Raw genomic sequence first — 22,194 nt, forward strand, 5'->3', positions numbered from 1 at the left:
AATTTTCTGTCAAAATGTGAGCTAAATTTGCTCGTGGGTTCTTGGGATAAGGGGTCCACCCTCTACAAACGTAGCTAATCTGTGCCTTTTCCTTTAGGTGATTGCAGAAGAATTATCTGGCAATGATGACTACGTTGAACTTGCATTCAATGCACGGAAATTGGATGACAAGGTAGTGTTTGGCATTAACCTTGTTGAAAGAAGTAATAAAGCTAGCACACACAATTTAATCAGATTCCCCCCCGTAGCTATTTTTCCCTTTCAAACCACATTATTAAACCCGTCAAAGATTTCAGAAACGTGTGCGGAGCAAGGCTTTCCCACGTTGAGAAGCACTTAATGGGAAGGCAAGGGACTGGATTAAAACAAGTCGGTTTTATTACACTAAGACTTCATTTGTTTCTAAATGCCACAGGCCAGATGTGCAAAGGAAAATATGATTGAACTCGTTTGTTAGGGGCACATCAAGGGGAAAGAGAAAATGGGAAAGGGAAGAAAATTGACATTTATTAAGCAACTATATTTGCCACGTACAGAGTTAAGGGCTTTTCATGAATTACCACATTTAGTCATCTGTACAACTCCCATGTACCAAGTGTTATTAACGCTTTTGCAGATGAGGAAAGAGATTCTAAGATGAAGTAACTTGTCTAAGATCACTGCAACTATTAGTCCAGGTCCTCTGAGTATCTACTAAGACAAGCTTCAATATGCAATGATTTTATTAGGAGAAATAGCTACAAAGGGAACATAAGGGAGCAGTCTGGAAGAGCCAACAGACCACCATGTGTGAAGAGAGGGAGTGAGGGGTGGTAGAAGTCCTCTGGAAAGCCACACCATTTGAGGGGTGCTCAGCAAGGCAGCCAGGGAGTCCTGGAGCCACAATGAGTCATGGGGAAGCCCCGAGTCTCCCAGGAAAGGGCAGGTCTTAATGTCCCCTGTGTACCCATCACTAGCTGGGATCAACCTGTGGGAAGCTTGGCCTGGGTACAAATGCAGGAATGAATTTAAGAGCACGCATGCCAAGGCTGTTGGTCCATTACACTCCCTGTAGTTAGGAGTCCTCAAGGCACATTGTCATGGCTGCCATCCCCTGCTAGTAAGTGGTAAAACTACTAGTAAGTGTCAATGTAACTTCCATCTGTAACTCTTTCTATTTTACCTTACAATTTCTGCCGAATCACAGGCTCTGTTTGGTGTCTACATACAGAAAAAGTTTTTCAGTCTCCACACCTTAAAAAGGGGGGTGGTGCCCTACCCAACTTCAGCATATGACATCCATGATTTCCTTCCAACGATATTCTGAGTTTAAAAAATCACATCAATAAATGTATTCGTGTAGGACTCCATTTTCCTAGAGTAAAACTAGAAATTTGGGGATTTGGGGATGCAACTTCACTTCTTCAATGACTAATGAGCATTAGGCTAAAATTGGGAAAGCTATGCCTCAAGCAACTGTTTAAGGTCTTGAGAAGTTTATTTCCCTGTATATTTCATTCACTCCTTATCTAGAAAAAAATACAGCCCATATATGCATTCATTCATCTTTCTCACTCATTTATTTGCTCATTTTTTCACTCATTTCTTATTCATGTATCAAACTTTGTTGGGTGTTTGTTATGTACAAGGTATTGCAGAAAGCACATCACAAAACAAAACAAAAAAAAGATATTGCACTAGAATACTCACTTTCCAGTGCAAGCTGAAGCAAGGGCCCCTGCTTAGTTATCTAGATTACTAAGTAGCCTGCACAAGACACAGATACATTACGAAGGCATTGGGATCTACAGTACTGGGGCAATGAAGCTCAACGATGGAATTCATCATTGAAGTGACTTGTAAATTTAAGAACCAAACAATATAATAATACGATAGCCATGTGAGATATGCTAAAGGATTCAGAGCATCCTGGTGAGGGTAATCCATTCTGCCTGGGGAGCAAACCACATCTGTATTTCTTGATGTTATTGGTAGATTGCGTGAAACCTTTGCAAACAGCGACTTTTTGACATTAGTGTGAGGTGGGTGCATTGCATGTTGATGTCCAAGAGAGTGAGCTTTTAACCCTCACCTCTTTATGTCTGTAATAATCCTTCTCTTCTATCATCTTCCCATGTTAAAGAACTCACAAAACCACAGCATCTTCCCTGGTACCATTATAAGCCATTTGGTCAGCCTGTAGCAGTTTTAAGCTACTCACTTAAAGTCTCATAATGATTTCTTCCCAATTGGTAGTCTCACAAGCACCTATCCCTAACATATGTTCCAGTGCAGGGGGACATGGGGATTTGTTAGTGGACCATGCTGTAAGGTGTTTGGGCAGTTCTTCCTTCAAATGTGCACTAGTTCACAGAACTGAAACAGCTCCCTGCAGTACTTACTGTGGTTCTAAATGGTCATTCCAACCAGTGACTGCACTGATCGTCCAGGGTGCTGGTCATCATTGCGCTTCATTGCCCCAGTACTGCAGATCCCAGTGCCTTCATAATGTATCTGTGTCTTGTGCAGGCTCCTTAGTAATCTAGATAACTAAGCAGAGGCCTTTGCCTCAGCTTGTACTGGAAAGTGAGTATTGTCAGATTAGGAAGAGTCATAGGTCAAAGAACAAGATGATACCATGAAAATAATTTCTCACAACCTCTTCAGGAAGCCAAGGCACAGCATGGTTTCACCACTTACACAACCCTTCAGCCAGCCAGGTTACAATCCACCTTAAAACCTAGCAACTTAAATTTTTTTGTCTTTTATTTATTTTTATGTTTTTCTTTTATTTAATAAATATAAATTTCCAAAGTACAACTTTTGGATTATAGAGGTTTTTTCCCCCCATAACCTCACTCCCACCCACAAACCATCCCATCTCCTATTCCCTCTCCCATCCCATTCTTCATTAAGATTCATTTTTAATTGTCTTTATACATAGATCAACTTAGTGTATACTAAGTAAAGATTTCAATAGTTTGCACCCACACAGACACACAAAGTGTAAAGTACTATTTGAACACTAGTTTTTCTGTTAATTTACATAGTACAACACATTAAGAACAGAGATCCTACATGGGGAGCAGGTGCACAGTGACTTCCATTGTTTATTTAACAATTAATACTCTTATTTATGATGTCAGTGATCACCTGAGGCTCTTGTCATGAGCTGCCAAGGCTATGGAAGCCTCTTGAGTTCACCAACTCCGACCTTATTTAGACAAAGCCATAATCAAAGTGGAAGTTCTCTTCTCCCTTCAGAGAAAGGTACCTCCTTCTTTGATGGCCCGTTCTTTCTGCTGAGATCTCACTCACAGAGATCTTTCATTTAGGTCTTTTTTTTTTTTTTTTGGCCACAATGTCTTGGCTTCCCATGCCTAAGAAACTCTCATGGGTTTTTTAGCCAGATCCGAATGCCTTAAGGGCTGATTCTGAGGCCACAGTAGCAACTTAAATTGACAATTATTTTATTACACTGAATGGTGTTGAGGGTCAGAAATTCATTCAGGGCTCCACTGGGCAAGGTTTCTGCTCATTTTGATATTGATTGAAGTCACCTAGTGGTACTCAGCTGGTGGGTGAGCCTGTCTGGAGGCTCCATGCTATCTCTAGTTACATGCCTGAAACATGGGATGGTTCAAAGGCTGGACCCAGCTAAAGCAGTTAACCAGAGTCACTCTAATGTTGTCACACCTGTTGTAGGGTGGCCGACTTCTCCCAGAAAGAGCACTGCAAGAAAACTGGGTAGAAACCCCATGGCCTTTCCAGATCTGGCCTTGGGAGTCATGTGTCATCGCTCCCACTGCATTATGTGGGTTATGGTGAGATGTGAGGCCAGCCCAGATCCTAGGAGAGGCAGTTAGATATCACATCTCGACAGGGGTGTGGCAAAGTCACATTGTAGAAAACCTTGCAGACAGCAAACCTTGTGGCAGCCATCTCTTAAAATGCAGTCTGCCACAATATTTTTGTGATAGAACCAGAATAAGATAGTAAAATTTTCTTGGACCATAGTTGGAAAAATACACCACAGAGTTTCTCCAAGAGGACCCATTTTCTGGCCTAAAGGCCACTAAAGTGTTAAAAATGTTATAGCTACCTGATTGTTAGCAGTTGAATTTTGAGTATATAGATAAAATGGATAAAAATCACTATGGGATAAATAAAGCTCATAACTTTTTGATTGTCTTAATGCGTATAATGAAAGTAACTGATTTTCACATACATTTAAGTTCTGCAGTATGAATGTGCGAGAACAATGTGCTGGGTCCAGTTCAGCCAATAGTTACAGGATATCTGGAAATCCTTTGAGTAATTCGGGCAACCCCCAGGCGTCTATAGCCCTCAGCTGGAAAAGCTCCTCATCTCATCTAGCTGCCTTCTTTTACAGCTGAGAAAACCAAGACTCAGGGGTACGGAGCAAATTACCTTGATAGACGCAGTCAGGTTTCCTGAATGAAATCTGAATGTTCTTCAGCACAGAGTTAATAGATTAGTCTCGGAACATGGAAAAGGTGGTAGCATTTCCAAGTATTTCAGGGAAGTGGAGAGCCAGGGAGGAGGGAGGTGAGAGTATGTTGTAGGTCCACTGTCCTCAAAGTGTGGGCCAAGGTCCCAAGACCCTTTCAGCAGCATCCATGGGGTCAAAACTAAATTTGCAGTCATGCTAAGACGTTGTTTTCTTTCTTCACTCTCTGTCTTACACATCGACAGTGGAATTCCAGAGGCTGTGTAATGCTGATATTGCAAGAGATTGAATATCAAGGCAGATGTGAGAAGTGTGCTGTCTCTTGTTAAGCTAGTCATCAAACCGATTTGCAAAACTGTAAAGCAATACCATTCTTCTCCCTATTTTTTTTACATTTGGGAAATATAATTACTTTCCATTAAAATGTTATTTTTGCAAAAGAGGGACTAGGTTTATTTTTATCATTTTAAAAATCATGTAACAGGTGAATGTTTCTAAATTTTATTGGTTTCCAACTGTGGTAAATGGTTGTAGATATAACTATGTAAACAAAAGCTCTGTGGGGTCCCCAGTACTTTTTTTAAAAAAGATTTTATTTATTTATTTGAAAGACAGAGTTACAGAGAGAGGTAGAGCCAGAGAGAGAGGTCTTTCTACTGCTGGCGAGCTCCCCAAACGACTGCAACATCCAGAGCTGAGCTGATCTGAAGCCAGGAGCAAAGAGCGTCTTCTGGATTTCCCACGTGGGTGCAGGGGCCCAACGACTTGGGCCATCTCCCACTGCTTTCCTAGGCCATAGCAGAGAGCTGGATCGGACAAGGAGCTAGTCTCAAACCAGTGGCTATATGGGATGCCGACACTGCAGGCGGCTTTATCCTCTTTGCCACAGTGCCATCCCAATCCCTCAGTTCTTTTTAAGAATGTAAAGTGTTCTGAGACCAGAAGTTGAAATCTGCCACTTGCCAGGTCTATTTGGGAGCACTAGGTTCTTCTGTGAACCACAGTGACAAGGAAATGCCCATCCTTTTAGAACTTTTAGGATTGACATATAATAATTGTGTATATTTATGGCCTGCAGTGTTACCTTTCAACACGTGCATTTCATGTGCAATGCTCAAATGAGTGATTAATTTATCATCACCTAAAACATTTTCTTTTGTGGTGAAAATGATCAAAATCATCTCTTCTAACTTTTGACAGAAATAGTCATTTTAAACTTGCCTTTGCAATGCTGCCCAGCAAACCAAAGCCACCCACCCAATGTGGACATCTAAAATGCTTGAGATTTGAGACGTGCCATCTCACTGTGGGAGCCAGAGGTCCAGTTAGGCACATGCATAACGTTCATCAACTCCAAATGAGCCACCGAGAAGCCCAACTGGGAGAGGCACAGGTTTATCCTGCTTACAGGAGTGACCAACAGTGGCCAGTGGGCCAGTGATCTACCAGCCATGTCAGAGCTCAAGCAGTGAAATAGTACACAAGTGTAGCTGGCACCCCTGGTCCAAGCAGCCAGGCGTGCTTCCGTGTGCTCTGAGGTCTTCAGCTCTAGCTGAAGCTGTATTTCCTCACACTCACCCGCCCTACCCACCAGACTCTACTTAAGGTGTTTACCCCAGGAGTAGGGGTTGGGGACACACAGAGGGCTCCTTCTCGTGGGGAAAGGGCAGCGTTGTGAGCCTTCCCCGCGAGTGCTCTTCAGGGAGAGCATTACACGGAGCAGATTAGGTTTGTGAGCAATAACTGTTGATGTCATGTGAATGCTGTTCACTTGGAGAGAGGATTTCTAATGTCTCAAGAGCATTTGTTGCCTCAGCAGTTAGCTTGCAATTGGGAAGAGATATGCATATGATCTTCACCTTTGGAACATTCAGACTGACAAAATCTTCTCCCCCAGACCTGAGAAAGTGTTCACACTGGTGCGCTGGCTCTCACTGGTGGTGTCCCCATGCACAGTGGGAACCAGTGTAGACTGCATTGTTAGAACTCCTGGGGTGCAAGTGGGATGGGGTGATGTGTAAGCAAACAAATCTGTCTCTAAAGCAGAGGTCGGCAAACTTTGCCTGCAAGAGGCCAGATGGTAAATATTGCAGCTTAGCAGGCCATATGGTCTCCGTCCCTGTGCTCAGCTCTGTCTTTGAAGCATGAGAGCAGCCCCAGATATAATTGAGTGAGTGTGGCAGTGTTCCAATAAAACTTTATTCACAAAAACAGATCGTGGGCCAGATTTGGGCTCATGTGCATTGGTTTGGTGAGCTATGCTCTAAAGCAATGTGAAATGTTTCACTGTTGGCTGTGATTTGACTCTGCTCAAGTGTATCTGCCTGAGAATGGTAGTCCAGTCTGCATTAATGAGAGAAAAGTGTAATTACTGAACATCTACAATGTGCCACGTGTCAGAGTAGCCTGTTATTTCTAAAATTCATAACTGTATTCCCAAAGGTGGGTATTTTGGTTTGCATTTTGCAGATGAAGCATAGTGAGGTTAAAATTTTGTCCAAAGTTTCAAGACTAGTGAGCTATTGAGCCTGGCTATGACTCTGCATTTTTCAGTCCATTTTTTTTTTAGGTTCAGTACTCTATTTTCTAGATCACTATCATGGATATGCACTGCTTATTTTTTAATACAAACCTCAGCTGATGGCTTATCACTCCCTCTCTCTTAGCTAAATTTATTTCATATTGGTCTAAAAGGGCAGAGTAATATGATGTCCAGGATATGAAAGAAATTCACCATAGCAAAATTCAGCAAAATGCTTCATTCATTTATCTTCATTGCACTGAGCTGTCCCAGGGACCACCTTAATGCTGATGGTCAAGCAGAAAAGGCCAAACACTTCATATTAAAGTGATCATAGCACTAAGTCCACAGTTGTTATTTAAGGAACACAAATGTCTGAATGTGCGTTTGATATTCGATCTGCTTGTGAGTTGTTTTGTCTTCACGAATCAGATGCCTTCTTAATCATAATCATCTCTGATACTTGCACAGTTCACAAAGTGTCTTCACACATTCTTATTTATTTAAAAGGCAGAGCAACAGAGAGAGAGAGAGAGAGAGAGAGAGAAAATCTTCCACCCACTGGTTCACTACCCCAAATGACCACAACAGCTAGGTCTGGGCCAGGCTGAAGCCAGGAGCTAGATTCTCCATCTGTGTCTCCAACATGGGTGGCAGGGACCCAAGTATTTGGTCCATCATCCATTGCCTTTCCAGGCACATTAACAGGAAGCTGAGTCAGAAGCAGAGCAGACAGTACGCAAACCAGCATTCTGATTGGGATGCTGGCATTGAAAGCTTACCTTCTGGACCACAATATTGACCCTGTGTATTTTTTCTATCACTAATAATCATAGCAGCCAACATATCATGAGTGCTTACCACATGCCCTGCACTGAACTCAGCACTTCACTGAGTCAGTGCCTCTGATTCTGCCACACTGCAATGAAGAAAAAGATAATGTTCTTTCCATTTATGGGTGAGAAACTGGGACTTGGATAATTAAACAACTTGCCCAAGATGATCCATATTATATATGGTAGAGTTAGAATTCAGAAGCAATGCTGGGACCAGAGTTGTGGTGTAGTGAGTTAAGCCACTGCTTGTGATCCCATATTGGGTGCCCATTGGAGTCCCAGCTGCTCCACTTTCAATCCAGCAATCCAGTGGAAGATGGCCAAAGTGCCCAAAAGGATAGATATCTCTCTGTCTCTGTTTCTGTCTCTGTCTCTCTCTCTCTTCCTCCCTCCATCAAATCAATAAATGAATCTAAAAAAAAAAAAAAAAAAAAAAGCAGTGCTAAAGCCAGTGTGCTACATATTAGATTTTCAGTTCCTGAGACTGAGACAGAGCCTTATATTTTTTATTCTCTAATTTATTGTATAGGTACTTTGAAAGGATGTGAAATAAAATAGCAAAAGCAGGGCCAGGGCTGTGGCTTGGTGAGCTAAGCCTCCAACTGCGGTGCCAGCATTCCATATGGGCACTGATTCGAGTCCTGGCTGCTCCTGTTCTGATCCAGCTCTCTGCTGATGGCCTAGGAAAGCAATAGAAGATGGCCCAAGTGCTTGTACCCATGCAACCACGTGAGACCCAGAAGAAGCTCCTGACTCCTGGCTTTGGCCTGGCCCAGCCCTGGTCTTTACAGCCATTTTGGAAGTGAACCAGCAGATAGAAGACCTTTCTCTCTGTCTTTCCCTCTCTCTCTCTCTGCAACACTATCTTTCAAATGAATAAATAAAATCTTTAAAAAAATAGAAAAAGCTGCCGGCGCCGTGGCTCAATAGGCTAATCCTCCGCCTACAGTGCCGACACACGGGGTTCTAGTCCCGGTCAGGGTGCCAGATTCTGTCCCGGTTGCCCCTCTTCCAGGCCAGCTCTCTGCTGTGGCCCGGGAGTGCAGTGGAGGATGGCCCAAGTCCTTGGGCCCTGCACCCACATGGGAGACCAGGATAAGCACCTGGCTCCTGGCTTCGGATCAGCGAGTGCGCCGGCTGCAGCGCGCCGGCCGCAGCGGCCATTGGAGAATGAACCAACGGCAAAAGGAAGACCTTTCTCTCTGTCTCTCTCACTGTCCACTCTGCCTGTCAAAAAAAAAAAAAATAGAAAAAGCATTTCAATATGATACCAAGGGAAAAGAATAGGGTACTTAATTGCACACAAAGTGTAATTACAGATATAATTTTTAAGAGTTAGAAAGAAAATAAAATTATGTCTGGATTGTAGAAAAAAAGTTTACTCAAATCCTATTGATGGTTGTGGAATTATAGATGGGATTATGAATTTTTTTTTCCTTCTTTCTACCTTTGATGTTCAATTTTACACATTTCCCATTTTAAAATAGAAGTAACAGTAATAAAAATTTTAAATTGTCAATAAGAAAGAAAAATGGTTACCAGGATTCTACTATTGCGTTCAACAGTTGTTAACTATAATTTATAAACACATCTCCTGAGGGACCAGCACTCAGGGACAGTTGAATGAGGTCCATATTCCTTAGGAAAGGAAGGAGGCAGGAAGCTACAATCTTTTATGTGTTTTATTTAGGAAGCTACTTTGGAAGTTTGTGGAAAACATATATTTTGGGGACCGGCGCTGTGGCTCACTTGGTTAATCCTTCGCCTGCGGTGCCGGCATCCCATATGGGTGCCGGTTCTAGTCCCGGTTGCTCCTCTTCCAGTCCAGCTCTCTGCTGTGTTGCGGGAGTGCAGTAGAAGATGACCCAGGTCCTTGGGCCCTATACCTGCATGGGAGACCAGGAGAAAGTACCTGGCTCCTGGCTTCGGATTGGTGCAGCGTGCTGGCTGCATTGCGCTGGCCGTAGCGGCCACTTGGGGAGTGAACCAACGGAAAAAGGAAGACCTTTCTCTCTGTGTGTCTCTCTCTCTCACTGTCTAACTCTGCCTGTCCAAAAAAAAAGGAAATACCCTCCTCATAACCATATTTTCCAGTCAAGTTTCATCAGCTGCCCCCTCCTCTCTGAAGACTGCTTGTACACTTATTCTTTCATTCCTACTTAGTCCTGCCTTATGTTTTTGGTATACTTGTGTTACCACCAGACTTAATGGTACTTTGGAGGGCTGGATTCTCTCTCTCTCCTTGTATGTTAAGCTAAATTGTAAAAGCTCTATGTTCAGCATATGTCTTGCATATATTTTGCAGAGCTGAAGATAAGGAAAGCTGGTAAAGTCATTGAGAGGGAAAATTTAAAAGTAGAGACTAGACAGTGCACAAAGGGAAGTGATATGTTTGACTTTGCTTGCTAACAGTAAGAGAAGATGGTTTTTCAAGCAAATTTAGTTCTGCTTCACTATTAGTCTAGATTTCTGGGGGGAAAATCACCTAATGAAATACATAATAAGAATGTGCTCAGATAGATTCCAACCATATATCTGGGATTCATGACAGTTTCTTTTCTCTCTCTCTTCCTTCCTTCCTTCCTTCCTTCCTTCCTTCCTTCCTTCCTTCCTCCCTCCCTCCCTCCCTCCCTTCCTTCCTTCCTCCCTCCCTCCCTCCCTCCCTCCCTTCCTTCCTTCCTTCCTTTACCTCTCTCTCTCCTTTTCTCTCTCTCTCTTTCTTTTTCTTTCTTTCTTTCATCCTGTGATCATTCATTTACTCATTCAGTAACTCTATGTACTACTAATAAAAATCTAGACACTATGGTAAATGCTGAGGAAATCAGTAATATAAAGTAAAATAAAGTTCCTTCTGTTTGAGGTTTTATTTCTAATGGAGTAAAAAAAAGCTTAAAAGAAGGATGTAGACAGAATCAGTTACCAACAGAGCACCTGTTTTATGTCATTCCCTTCAATGAAAATACTAGACAAGATATAAGAGACATCTATGTGAGAGGCCTAAGACAGTTGAGATTTGAGGAACCAAGAAACTGGAGAGAAGAGAAACCCATAGAAGTGGTTTAGACATTCTATGCAGATTTTTCACTTAACGTAATTCCTCAAATAGCATGAATAGAGAGGCTGGGAAGCCTAGCAGAAAATATTTACTAATAAGGAGAAAATAAAAAATAAAATGAAATTTTAAAAAAGGGAGGGTCAGCTATGTAGTATAGTAGGCTAAGTGACCTGCCTACAGCACCAGCATCCCATATGGACACTGGTTCATGTCCTAGCTGCTCTTCTTCTGATCCATTTCTCTGCTATGGACTGAGAAAGCGATGGAGAATGCCCCAAGTGCTTGGGCTCCTGCACTCATGTGGGAGACTCAGAAGCTCCTGGCTCCTGGCTTCAGACTGGCCCAGCTCCACCCATTGAGGCCATTTGGGGAGTGAACCAGTGCATGGAAGACTCTCTCTCTCTCTCACTCTAGTAACTCAAATAAATAAATAAAAATCTTAAAAAAAAAGTAAAGAGAAAAATTATCAGAAGTTTTGGTGGTGATTTCATGGGATTGGATAACAAAACCTGAAAGAGCTACTAAGAAACTTAGGACTAAAGATTCATAGATGCTTCAGAGAAGAATAGTCAGCAGTCTGAATAACTTCTCCTCTCAATGCATTCATTAATTAACTAATAACAGCATAGGAAGAAATGGAACAAGAACCTAGAGCCAAGAGATTGTGGAGACAGCCCTGAGAATTTAAAAAAAAATTAAAATTGGCATTGACTCAATCACTGAGGCTTTAAGTCAGAACTTTTTAAGAACTATACCCAAGGAAGAAAGATGAAATAAATAAAAACCTGGATTTGGATAAAATCACCACCTGCAGCACTGATATCCCATATGGGCACCAGTTCATGTCCCATCTGCTCCACTTCCACAGCTGCACCACTTCCAATCCAGTCCCTGCTAATGTGCCTGGGAAAGCAGTGGAAGGTGACTCAACTGTTTGGGCCCCTGCGCCAACATGGGAAACTGGAAGAAACTGCTGGCTCCTGGCTTTGGCCTGGCCCAGCCCTGGTCTTTATAGCCATTTGGGGAATGAACCAGCAGATGAAAGATCTCTCTCTCTCTCTCTCTGTTTCACTCTGCCACTGCCTCTCTGTAACTCTACCTTTCAAATAACTAAATAAATCTTTTTTAAAAAAATAGAAAAAAATAAATAGATGAGAACTTAAAAGACTTTTGAACAACCCCGACTTCTAAATAGCTTACTCTTGATTGGATTCAGGTGACTACTCCCATACTACTAACTACTTGTTAGAAGTTACTATTTAACAAAAAAATTACTAAGAACACCAAAAAGTAGAACCAAGAAACAGATCATAGAAACAGACCCACAGATGATTCAGATATTATAGCCATCAGACTTAGGCTTTATAATAACTGTAATTAACTTTTTTAAGATATTTATATATTTATTTATTATTGCTTCTCAAATAATCGGCATTTGAAATGAGTTTTTGAAGAATGCTTGAATCTCAACCAATTAAGTACTTACTTCACAAAGGATTGGCATTCAGCTCATTCTAGCTAAGGATGGAGCATGGGGATAAAGGACAAAGCAAAAAAAAAAAAAAAAATGGCGATATGCACCCACACTGGGCAAGAAGAGAGTATGTGTAGAATTCAGAAAGATATTCATGGATAACTGACAAGCATGGCCTTTATTTCACATATAAAGATAGGAAATCATGGGGGTTGCCTATTGATTAAATCTTCATGGTTGATGAGCACTAGATCTTGACTGGATTCAAGTGACGACCCAAATTCTAACTGCCTGCTAGAAGCCAAAGTCACATCCAAAACTTTTATGATTTTTCTTGCTCAATGTCTACTATTTAATAAAAATTTAACAAGCACACAAAGAGGCAAAGCTAAGGAAAAAATTCTAGAAACAGACCAACAGATGGCTCAATAGCAATCTAATGCTATTTATGTATTTTAGGATTTCTTCAGCAAATCTGACCCATTTCTGGAAATTTTTCGCATGAATGATGATGCAACTCAGCAGCTTGTGCACCGAACTGAGGTAAGCAGAGTCATATTTGACTATGCCATCTAATAACCTACGATGATAAATGGTCCTGTTGTGCGAAACTCCTTTTATTTCTTAATGTCTGTAGATAGGTGCTCAGATCTGGAGTCTTCACTGTCTGATGAGGCCTGTCTTTTATAACTTACTTTTTTCTTTTTATCTTCAATTTAGATGTTATAGGGTACACCACCTCTTAACCCAATTTTATATCATTGACTATCAATATAGATAGCCAGCAACTTATTAATACAGATATGAATATTAGCTACCATTTAATGAGAATGGCTAAGTGCAAAGCATCAAACGTATTTATATGCATATTTTATTTACTTCTCACAAGGCTATTATTACAATAATTATTATTATTACCCTCATTTTATAGATGAAAGTGAACTTTAAGATTAAATCACTTTCCTAGAACTCATGGTTAGAAGAAGGTAGAACTGAGGTTTGAAGCCAATCTGCTTACCCAGGGAAGGTCCCTGACCTGGCAGGTATCAGTCCCTGTCTCAGTTGTCACAACATCCAACTTTGTATCTTCTTCTTACACTCCCTCTTCCTTCTCCAAGTGGACCCAACATTATTTCTCACTTCCTCAACCCCTTTGCCCACTAGCACATATTCATTCAACAGCCAACCCCAATATCCATTTTCCACATTATATCACTTACAAGCTAGTGTAAGAGATTTCTGTAGGGTGATAAGGGCATTGATATGGGCATAGCAGCACAGCCATGAGGAATGACATACAGCTGATGGAGTCCTCACCGTACTTATTGGTGTGAGGGTGAAGAAGAAGGCACCTGCATGACTTTCACAGGGGGTGATGAGGCTGCAATGTTCACATGCGTCACATGTGGATCCAGTTCACCCCTTTGCTGAATGAACTAACAGAATGGTTGCTAGTGTGGTGGGCCTATACTTGCCATTCTAAAAGTAGACAAGACTGACAAAGTCTTGGGCTATTTGTGGATATCATCTGACACAGAGTTGGCATCTAATGAAATGTGTTTAGTGAAAGGATGAATAAATGAATGGAGTTGAACTTTAAAAAGTATTCTCACTGTGTGTTATAAACTTAACCCTGGAATAAATTGAAGGGTAGCCATATGGTCATCCAGAGTAGCAAGTCCATCATGACTAGCCAGCAGTCTTTTCAAACATGATGATCTGCTTGGTAAAATAAACTTCTTTTTGAGAGACATGTAAGTGATGTTCATTTGTGCTTTTGCTCAAGTCATTAAATAGAGACTTTAATCAGAAAGAAAGGAGGCAGTAGTGTGTTGTTGGGCTTCTCTTCCAATGCCCTTCTCCCTTTTGATCATGGCAGCATTCCTATTCTCATAATTAGCTCTTCTGGTAAACTCTCCTATTCCCCATAAATTACTAGAACTACATTGCTTGGCCCAGTGCTAAAGCATTCCTGGAGTCTCACAGAAGTGTAATCAGAAACTTTTCCAGTGAATCAAGGAACATAACACTGATTTTTCCTCTTGCTTACTCAGTATACAACAAAAGAAATACCAGGCAATACTCAGCTGTTGGGGGAAACATGCATGCACATGTAGATGCTCACTCATACACACACATACAGATTTTAATATCAGGGAAAATTTCCAATTGAAATTTTGGTCTGCTGTTGAACTTTTCAGAACTATTATAATTAAACATCTTCAATTCTTAACATTTTCATAAAACGATGAGAAATTTAAATCAATCCAAACAATTTTATTTAATTTTCCTTCTCACTGTCACTTTGATCATCCTTAGAGTGTCAGAACAGAAGAAGTCACATGGGAGCACTATTTCTGTATTTTCATGCATTAAAATAAATTTACCAATGAGTCTATGATCTAATAACTCATAATTATATCAAGAAACCCAGTAGAAGTATTATAAAATAATTAAGTCATTTGGATAGAGGGTCACTTTCATTTTTAACTTTATTTGTGTGTTCTGTAGAGCAGTGGTGCTCAATCTTATCTAGAGGCCCACCTCCAGAATGTCTAACTTCATCTGGATGAAGTTCCCAGGTGATGTAGCTCCTACTAGTCCAGGAGCCACAAATTGGGAACCTTTAGCCAAAAGCATACAGTACAATGCAAGGTACAGAGCAGCTACTGTGTATTTTGAACTCAACTGAATGGTTTAAACCATAGTGACAAGGAGACACTTGATGCATATGGATTCTGGAGGAGGATTTAGCCAAATTCATGATTAGTAAGCCGATTGGAAAGATTTTGCTGTTGCACCTTTGGTGTGTAAATCTAAAGAGTTACCCTGTTGTTCCTTTCACCATAGCTGATTGAGATGATAACAAGATAGTAGGACTATATTCTTCATTTTTTTTCTTCTAGAAACTTCTCTGACTTACAATCCAATGTGACTCCAGGTCACTGATGACTAAAGACCAACCAATTCTATAACAGTAGAATTGTTCTCCCACACCCTCAGCTCTGCCAGGAATCTTTACCTCTGATGACTCCAAAAGAAAAGAATTTATGACATAGAATTACTGGTCCTACAGAACTTGAGTTCCTAGAGATAGACTGACCTCCTTAACTGCAGCCCTCCATATTCACATACTGGACAATGTTTCTGTCATTATCCCTGGAACAGCAGCCATGCAAGTGACAATAGGAGATCTGCTTAGTGGTTACTATGAAAGATTTACTATTTCAAGTTTTCATTATGGCATCTGTTCCAGACATTTTCTTTTTCATAGCATCACAATAACTTCTCAAACAGTTCTTATCTGAGATATGGGAATACTCGTCATCTCCTTCTGGCTCACTGCTTCCCTCCCTTGTTCCCAGGTTGTGATGAACAACTTAAGCCCAGCCTGGAAATCATTCAAAGTGTCGGTGAATTCCCTGTGCAGTGGAGATCCAGACCGCCGGCTTAAGGTCAGAAATCTATGCCCAAGAAATGTAATTTTTTAAATGTAGTTTATCCTCATGTGAATGTTGGTATACTTAAAATTTCCTATGTCATTTACTCACCTCTCTCACCTTTTAGCATCTTGAAAGAAACAAGTGCCATTGCTTCCATTGGAGCCTTTGAAGCTCATGTGATAGCCAAAAATAAAATCCTAATTGTGTTAAGCCAAGAGGCAAAATACATGGCTTTTCAGGCACAAGATTGCAGCACTAAGTTCAGTGTCTATCGAGAGTTATATATTGCTATATCAATTAGCTACTCTTGTTTAGCAGACTACCCCAAGATCCAGTAGCTTAAAACAGCAACCATTTATTTATCTTAAAAATCTATGAATTGGAAAATTGAGATGAATTGATCTACAGGGTTCTTCTGGTGGTCTCACCTGTACTCCCACAGGAATATGCAGACATCTACAAATGAGCAAGGTGGCTTTGCTTCTGCTGGGCAGCTGGCTGCCATCTGGAATGAGTGGGCTGGTTAGGCCATTTAGCTCCCTTCACCTAGCAGGATGGCTTGGACTTACATACACAGTAATCTTAGGGCTCCAAGAAGGCAAGGGCAGCAGCAGCAAGGCTTCACACAAGGTGCCCTCCTGTACAGTAGCAAGTCACATGGCTATTACTGGATCAAGGGGTGAGGAGTTACGCTCCTGGTGGAAGGAGCTCCAAAATATTGTGGCCATTTTTTTTTTCATCTGGCACAAATGCTTTTGAGCATCAAGGGAATGTAGAAAAGGTGGGAAGAGAGATACATTGTGATGGTTAGGAGATGCCAAAGGAAGACAACAAGCCAAATGCCAAAAGCCACTCCAGGAGATACTCTCTGTAGTCTGTGTCTGGCAGTCTCTCTACCTTGGAAACAGAAGTTCCACACTGTCAGTGCCCCACAGTTGATTCCACCAGTTCAGGATGGCTAAGTAACTCCCTGGAGACTGACTACAAATTGAAAGCCAATTGATTAATACCCAATGAGATACATGACTATCAAGCAGACTCAGCAGGTTTATCAGCTTCACCAGGACATTTTCTTCTGGGCAAATGACAAGAAAGACAGTTGTCAGAGGTGACTGTGATAACTTGAAAGCAGTGTTGGGGATGCTGGCGTCCACCTGCAGTATAGGAGTCGTGATCCATTAGACCAATTAAAAGTATACGATGATCCTCCTGGGCACTTAAACCCTTTCGAAAGTGTTAGACAGGTACTGATGATGTTTGCCTTCAGAACTACATTTCCCTAACTCCTTTTCCTACTCAGATCTTCATCTCTTGGGTACAGTGCTTTTGATTTGCCAATGGTAACAGTCAAATTAAAATCTTATCTGTCCATTAGTCTCAGCCTCTTCAAGGTGGTAAGATATGTCTTTGCCTAACCCATCTGTGTTGAACTTGTGGAATGTCCTTGAGAGATTCATACATGGTATCTCTAATAAGAGCCAAAGGATTTCAAGATTCAACCCCTAATGGAAACTCTGCTTTATGCCAAAATTGCAATTACTAGCCACTTGGGCTCTCAGGTAGCTGCTCCTGTGCAAGACAGCTGAGAGTTACAACTTCAAATGTGGGCAGTTATCATCTCCTACACCCTGAGCAGCACCATTCCACTCCCCAAGAGATAATGGCCCCTTTTGGATTAGAAATAAAATAATCCCTCCATTATCCATAGGTGAACTTTATTGTGGAGAGTTATTAAATGGATAAAAGGAGAGGTGTGTCTGTAACTGAACAAATGAAAAATGCAGAAAAGCAATATTTTTGGCCTTTTGAGTGCTTTGTGGTTTTCAGAGGAACAAGTAGGGGTATGAATGGATGGATGAAAGAGAGAAACAGAGAGAACATGGGGCACACATTTGATCTAGCAGTTAAGATGTTAAATGTCAGAGACCTATATACAAGTGCTTGGATTCAATACCCAGCTCTGGCTTCTGATTCCAGCTTCCTACTAATGTGGACCCTAGGAGGCTGCAGTGGTGGCCCAAGTATTTGGGCTCCTTCCACCCATGTAGGAGACCAAACTGAGTTCCCTGTATCACCAGCAGATCATTTGTTCTCTCCAGTCTGTTTCTTCATGCTTTTTTTGCTGCATATCCAGGTGTCTAGAACAGTACATTGTGCAGCCAGTACTCTGTAGCTGTTCCAAGAATTCGTAGATATAAGAGTGCAGGCGTTATGGAGGTCAGCAGCGTAAGGAAAGGGAAAGGAGGGCTCATCCACACCAGTGTGCCGTGCTTCACTAGGCTGCAAAGCCAGTATTGTTTCCCACCTGCTCACAATAAGCAGATACAGCTTTCCTGAAAGGTAGAGTAGGTTTCCTGTGTTGCCCTTCATATGCATTTAACATTTTGATTCGAAGCCCGCTGTAAAATTCTCATCTGCCTTCTTCTCCAGAGTGAAGTAGCCCCACAGCTCTGTCCGCGTTTGCAACATTCTGCCCCACATCCCCTACAGCTGCCAACAAAAAAATCCTGGATCTTGTTTAAATTCTAATTAAAAACAAGCAAATAATTGTCAATAAGTGAGATATTAATACAGACAGATTATGAATATGAATAAAGGCACAATATTTCATGGTATTAAGGAAGTATAGTTAATATTCTCAGGTATAATCATTGTTTTCTGGTTATGTTTCTAGAAAGATTCCTTATCTGTTAGCCATACATTTGAAGTATGAAGGTTTTCACATAGTTTGTGAAAAAAATTGGAATGTACAGTTTTATGTAAAAAAAAAAAAAAACTCTGTACCATAGGTTTTACATATTATCAAAAATTTTAAAAATTTAACAGTTAGGTCTTTGTCCCAGTGAAGCTTAATTCTTACTTATTCAAGATCCACACAAACAGCAAGTTCAGGCCATCAAGTTTTTCTTTTGGATTTATTTATTTTATTCTGTGTTCCTTCTTTATGGAATAAATAAAAATAATATTCAAATAACTATTTTCAAAAGTTATTTTATCTATTATGGAAAATTTAAAACATATACAAAACTGCAAAGTTGTTATGATGGCTCCAAACCCATCACACAGCTTCTGCAGGTATTAACTCATGGCCAATAACGACCATCCATTCCCCCATTTACCCATTTTCCCACACTCTCTCCCCATTACTGGATCATTTTGAAGCAAATCCCAGACCAGAGCCAACTCATCCACTGAGCACAGTGCCAGGACCTATGACACTTTTATCAATAAATTAAAACGTTTAATTTCTTTTAAAATTGGAAGAAAAAAAATTTAGATTGAATAAAATGCTTTACTTTTTTCTCATATCAGGAAACACTGAAATTTTTAGGGCTATGAAAAGTCTATATGGTAGCAGGGACCATGAAAGGAAAAGTATTTGGGTCAGTGAAAATCATCATGTGGCCCAATATTAAACATAATACTACCTCACCTGAAAATACAAGCTAGTACAAAAAGTTCATGGAGGGGCCAGCACTGTGGCATAGCAGATTAAAGCCCTGGCCTGAAGCACTGGCATCCCATATGGGTGCCAGTTCTAGTCCCAGCTGCTCCTCTTTCGATCCAGCTCTCTGCTGTGGCCTGGGAAAGCAGTGGAAGATGGCCCAAGTACTTGGGCCCCTGCACCCACATGGGAGACCCAGAAGAGGCTCCTGGCTCCTAGCTTTGGTTGCAGCCATTTGGGGAGTGAACCAGCAGATGGAAGACCTCTCTTTCTGTCTCTACTTCTCTCCATTGTAACTCTGTCTTTCAAATAAATAAAATATTTTTTAAAAAACTCATGGAAAAATCAAATTAGCAGATAAAATTTATGAGGGTTCAAAAATGTTGAAATCAGTGCATAGTTTGTTTTTTTTTTTTTTCAAAATATACACTTCCACAAGCTATATGAAGACCTTCATACTTCAATAGGTATTGCTAACAAATAAGGAATCTTTCTAGAAACATAACCACAAAACAATGATTATACCTGAGAATATTAACTATACTTCTTTAATACCATGAAATATTCTGCCTTTATTCAAATTCATAACCTGTCTTTATTCATAACTCACTTATTGATAATTATTTGGTTGTTTTTAATTAGAATTTAAACAAGATCCAAGCATTGCATTTAGTTGAGATGTCTGCAGCTTCCTTTCATCTCTGTTGGCCCTCTCTCCTTTTTTTTTCCTCTGCACTTTCTTTGATGAAGATATCAGGAATTTTTTTTTTTGTCCGTTGGCATTTCTTCTATTCCATATCTCCTATAAACGGATAGTTGGGACTTGATCACCTCCAGGGTCTGTTTTCTTGCAAGAATGCCTCTGGTATTATTAAGAATGCATAGATTTTTTTTTGGTACAGTTGAGGATTTCAATCTATTTCAGTTATTATTACTCCTTTGAAATCTTAAATTGTTCTGTATTTGATCAATGAAAACCCTTCAAGTTGGATCTTGAATTCTTTTGACATAAACTTAGTAGTGTTTAATAATTTCCTTGCTTTCTGAAATGAACTTCTGAAATTCATCATTGTGGACATTTTCTCCATAGCACAAATCTTTCTGTGGGTGTGCAGTCATATTTTATGTCTCTTGAAATCATTCAATAGTAAACCTGTAGGTCATAGAACTGTCAGATTCACTTGCTTCATTTTGTTTTTAATTTTTAGGATTTTTTTGTTCAAATCGAATTTTGCTTTATAATTATAGAAAATTTTTACATGATTCTAAAGTAGAAATGAAGTATATTCAGAAAAGTTGGCTCCCATTCTTGTTCCCTTCCGCCTTTCACTCCTTTCCCTTGTAAGTAACATTCTGTGTTGTGTTCATACCATCAGCAGCCCTTTCACTTTTGTATTCTGGTCTTTTAAAGGGTTTTTGTGGTTATTTTGTCTGTTTGTGCTTTCCACAATCCATAACATGCTGAAATATCATCTGGTGTATGTAAATTCTTCCAGAATAGCTTTAGGGTTATATTTAATTTGATTTTTATGAAATTTTCTTTGATTTCAATGTAAGTTAAAGTTCATAAAACCCTCATCAAAGTCATCTACTTCCAACTACACTGCAAGGTAGGTTCCATTACATTCATCTTCACAGATGAAGAACTGAAGACTGAAAACCCATGTTGGATTGTGCCGCCTCTGTTTTGCTGTATTCCATCTATGAATCATCTTGATTAGCATAACCCTCGATTCTTTCAATAAGGTTTTATTTGCCATTGTTCTAACATTTAAGAGATATAAGATTTGCTCTATGTGTAACATATTTCATGAAGTCTGAGACACTATCAATTTAATGTACTGTTAAGAAAAATTTTCTCAATGAGACTATAGTACAGTGATGTCTTATCAAGGTGTGATTGATGAGAAGATATGTGCCTTTTAGATTCTGTGAAATATGGTATTAATGGTTTCCTTTGATTTTGTCAACACACTATTAGTACAGTTGAAGAGTATTCTAAAAGTTCATGAGAGGTGCATATTATGAAAGAGCTATGCACAGATTCAACATTTCTTGCACCAAAATAAACCTATCTTTTAATTTTATTTTACATCAATTTTCTGAGGGATCCTTGTATTCCTTAGGAGTCAATGTTGGTGTACAGAATAGACTCTTCTAGTGGGAGTCAGAGAGAAAGATGTGAGGGCCCCATCAGCAGGTACTTGCTAACACTCTAATAGTGCCCAAATATTGTGGGGAAATGTCACATTAGAACAATCTCGACAAACACCATATGTTCACTCTAAGACCATTTCATCTCATTTATTTTTATTATTTTTCAAAAAGATCATTTATTTCAAAGGTAGAGTTACAGGGAGAAAGAAGGAGAGACAGAGAGACATTCTATCTCCCCAAATGGCTGTACTAGCTGGGCTGGGCTAGGCCAAAGCCAGGAGCCTAGAACTCCATCCAGAGCTCCCACATGGATGGCAGAGGCTCAAGCATTTAGGTTTCTGCTGCTGCTTTCCCAGATGCATTAGAAGAGAGCTGGATCAGAAGTGGGACAACTGGGGCTTGAACCAGTGCTCATAGGGGATGCCCATTTCGTGGGTGGTAGCTTAACTCATTTTCACACTCCAGCCCCAATAATCATATATATTAAAGAACCAGTATCTACCAATTCTCTACTGCCTAAACCACAGTAACTTGGTGATATTCCCTGTTAAAGAGTTGATGAGGCATCCTATGAGGATGGTGGAGGAAATAAGGTGATAGGGCCAGTTGTTTCAGGATCAACTTGACCCCATGCATGTGCATGAGAGGGGCCCCCAAGTCAAAAGAAAAGTGAGTAGAACACAGGAACCTGGGAACAGAAGGCCCAGATACACATCTGAAACAAAAAAACATCTGTAAGCTGGTCAGGTGGTGATGAATTCTTTCAATTTTTGCTTGTCTTGGAAGGTCTTTATTTCACCTTTATTTATGAGT

General features: G+C 40.4%; 1 protein-coding gene across 1 annotated transcript in view; it reads left to right on the forward strand.

Moving 5' to 3' along the window:
* The window catches only part of CPNE4 (copine 4), a 395,639-nt gene that overhangs the window by 238,956 nt on the left and 134,489 nt on the right, over positions 1-22,194 (forward strand). Inside the window, exons 4-6 of the mRNA XM_062179027.1 lie at positions 98-172; positions 12,796-12,879; positions 15,702-15,791. Of these exons, the coding sequence (XP_062035011.1) occupies positions 98-172; positions 12,796-12,879; positions 15,702-15,791 (249 nt within the window). The remainder of the gene's footprint in view (positions 1-97; positions 173-12,795; positions 12,880-15,701; positions 15,792-22,194) is intronic.

This window comes from Lepus europaeus, chromosome 2, assembly GCF_033115175.1.
Source record: "Lepus europaeus isolate LE1 chromosome 2, mLepTim1.pri, whole genome shotgun sequence".
NCBI classification, from domain to species: domain Eukaryota; kingdom Metazoa; phylum Chordata; class Mammalia; order Lagomorpha; family Leporidae; genus Lepus; species Lepus europaeus.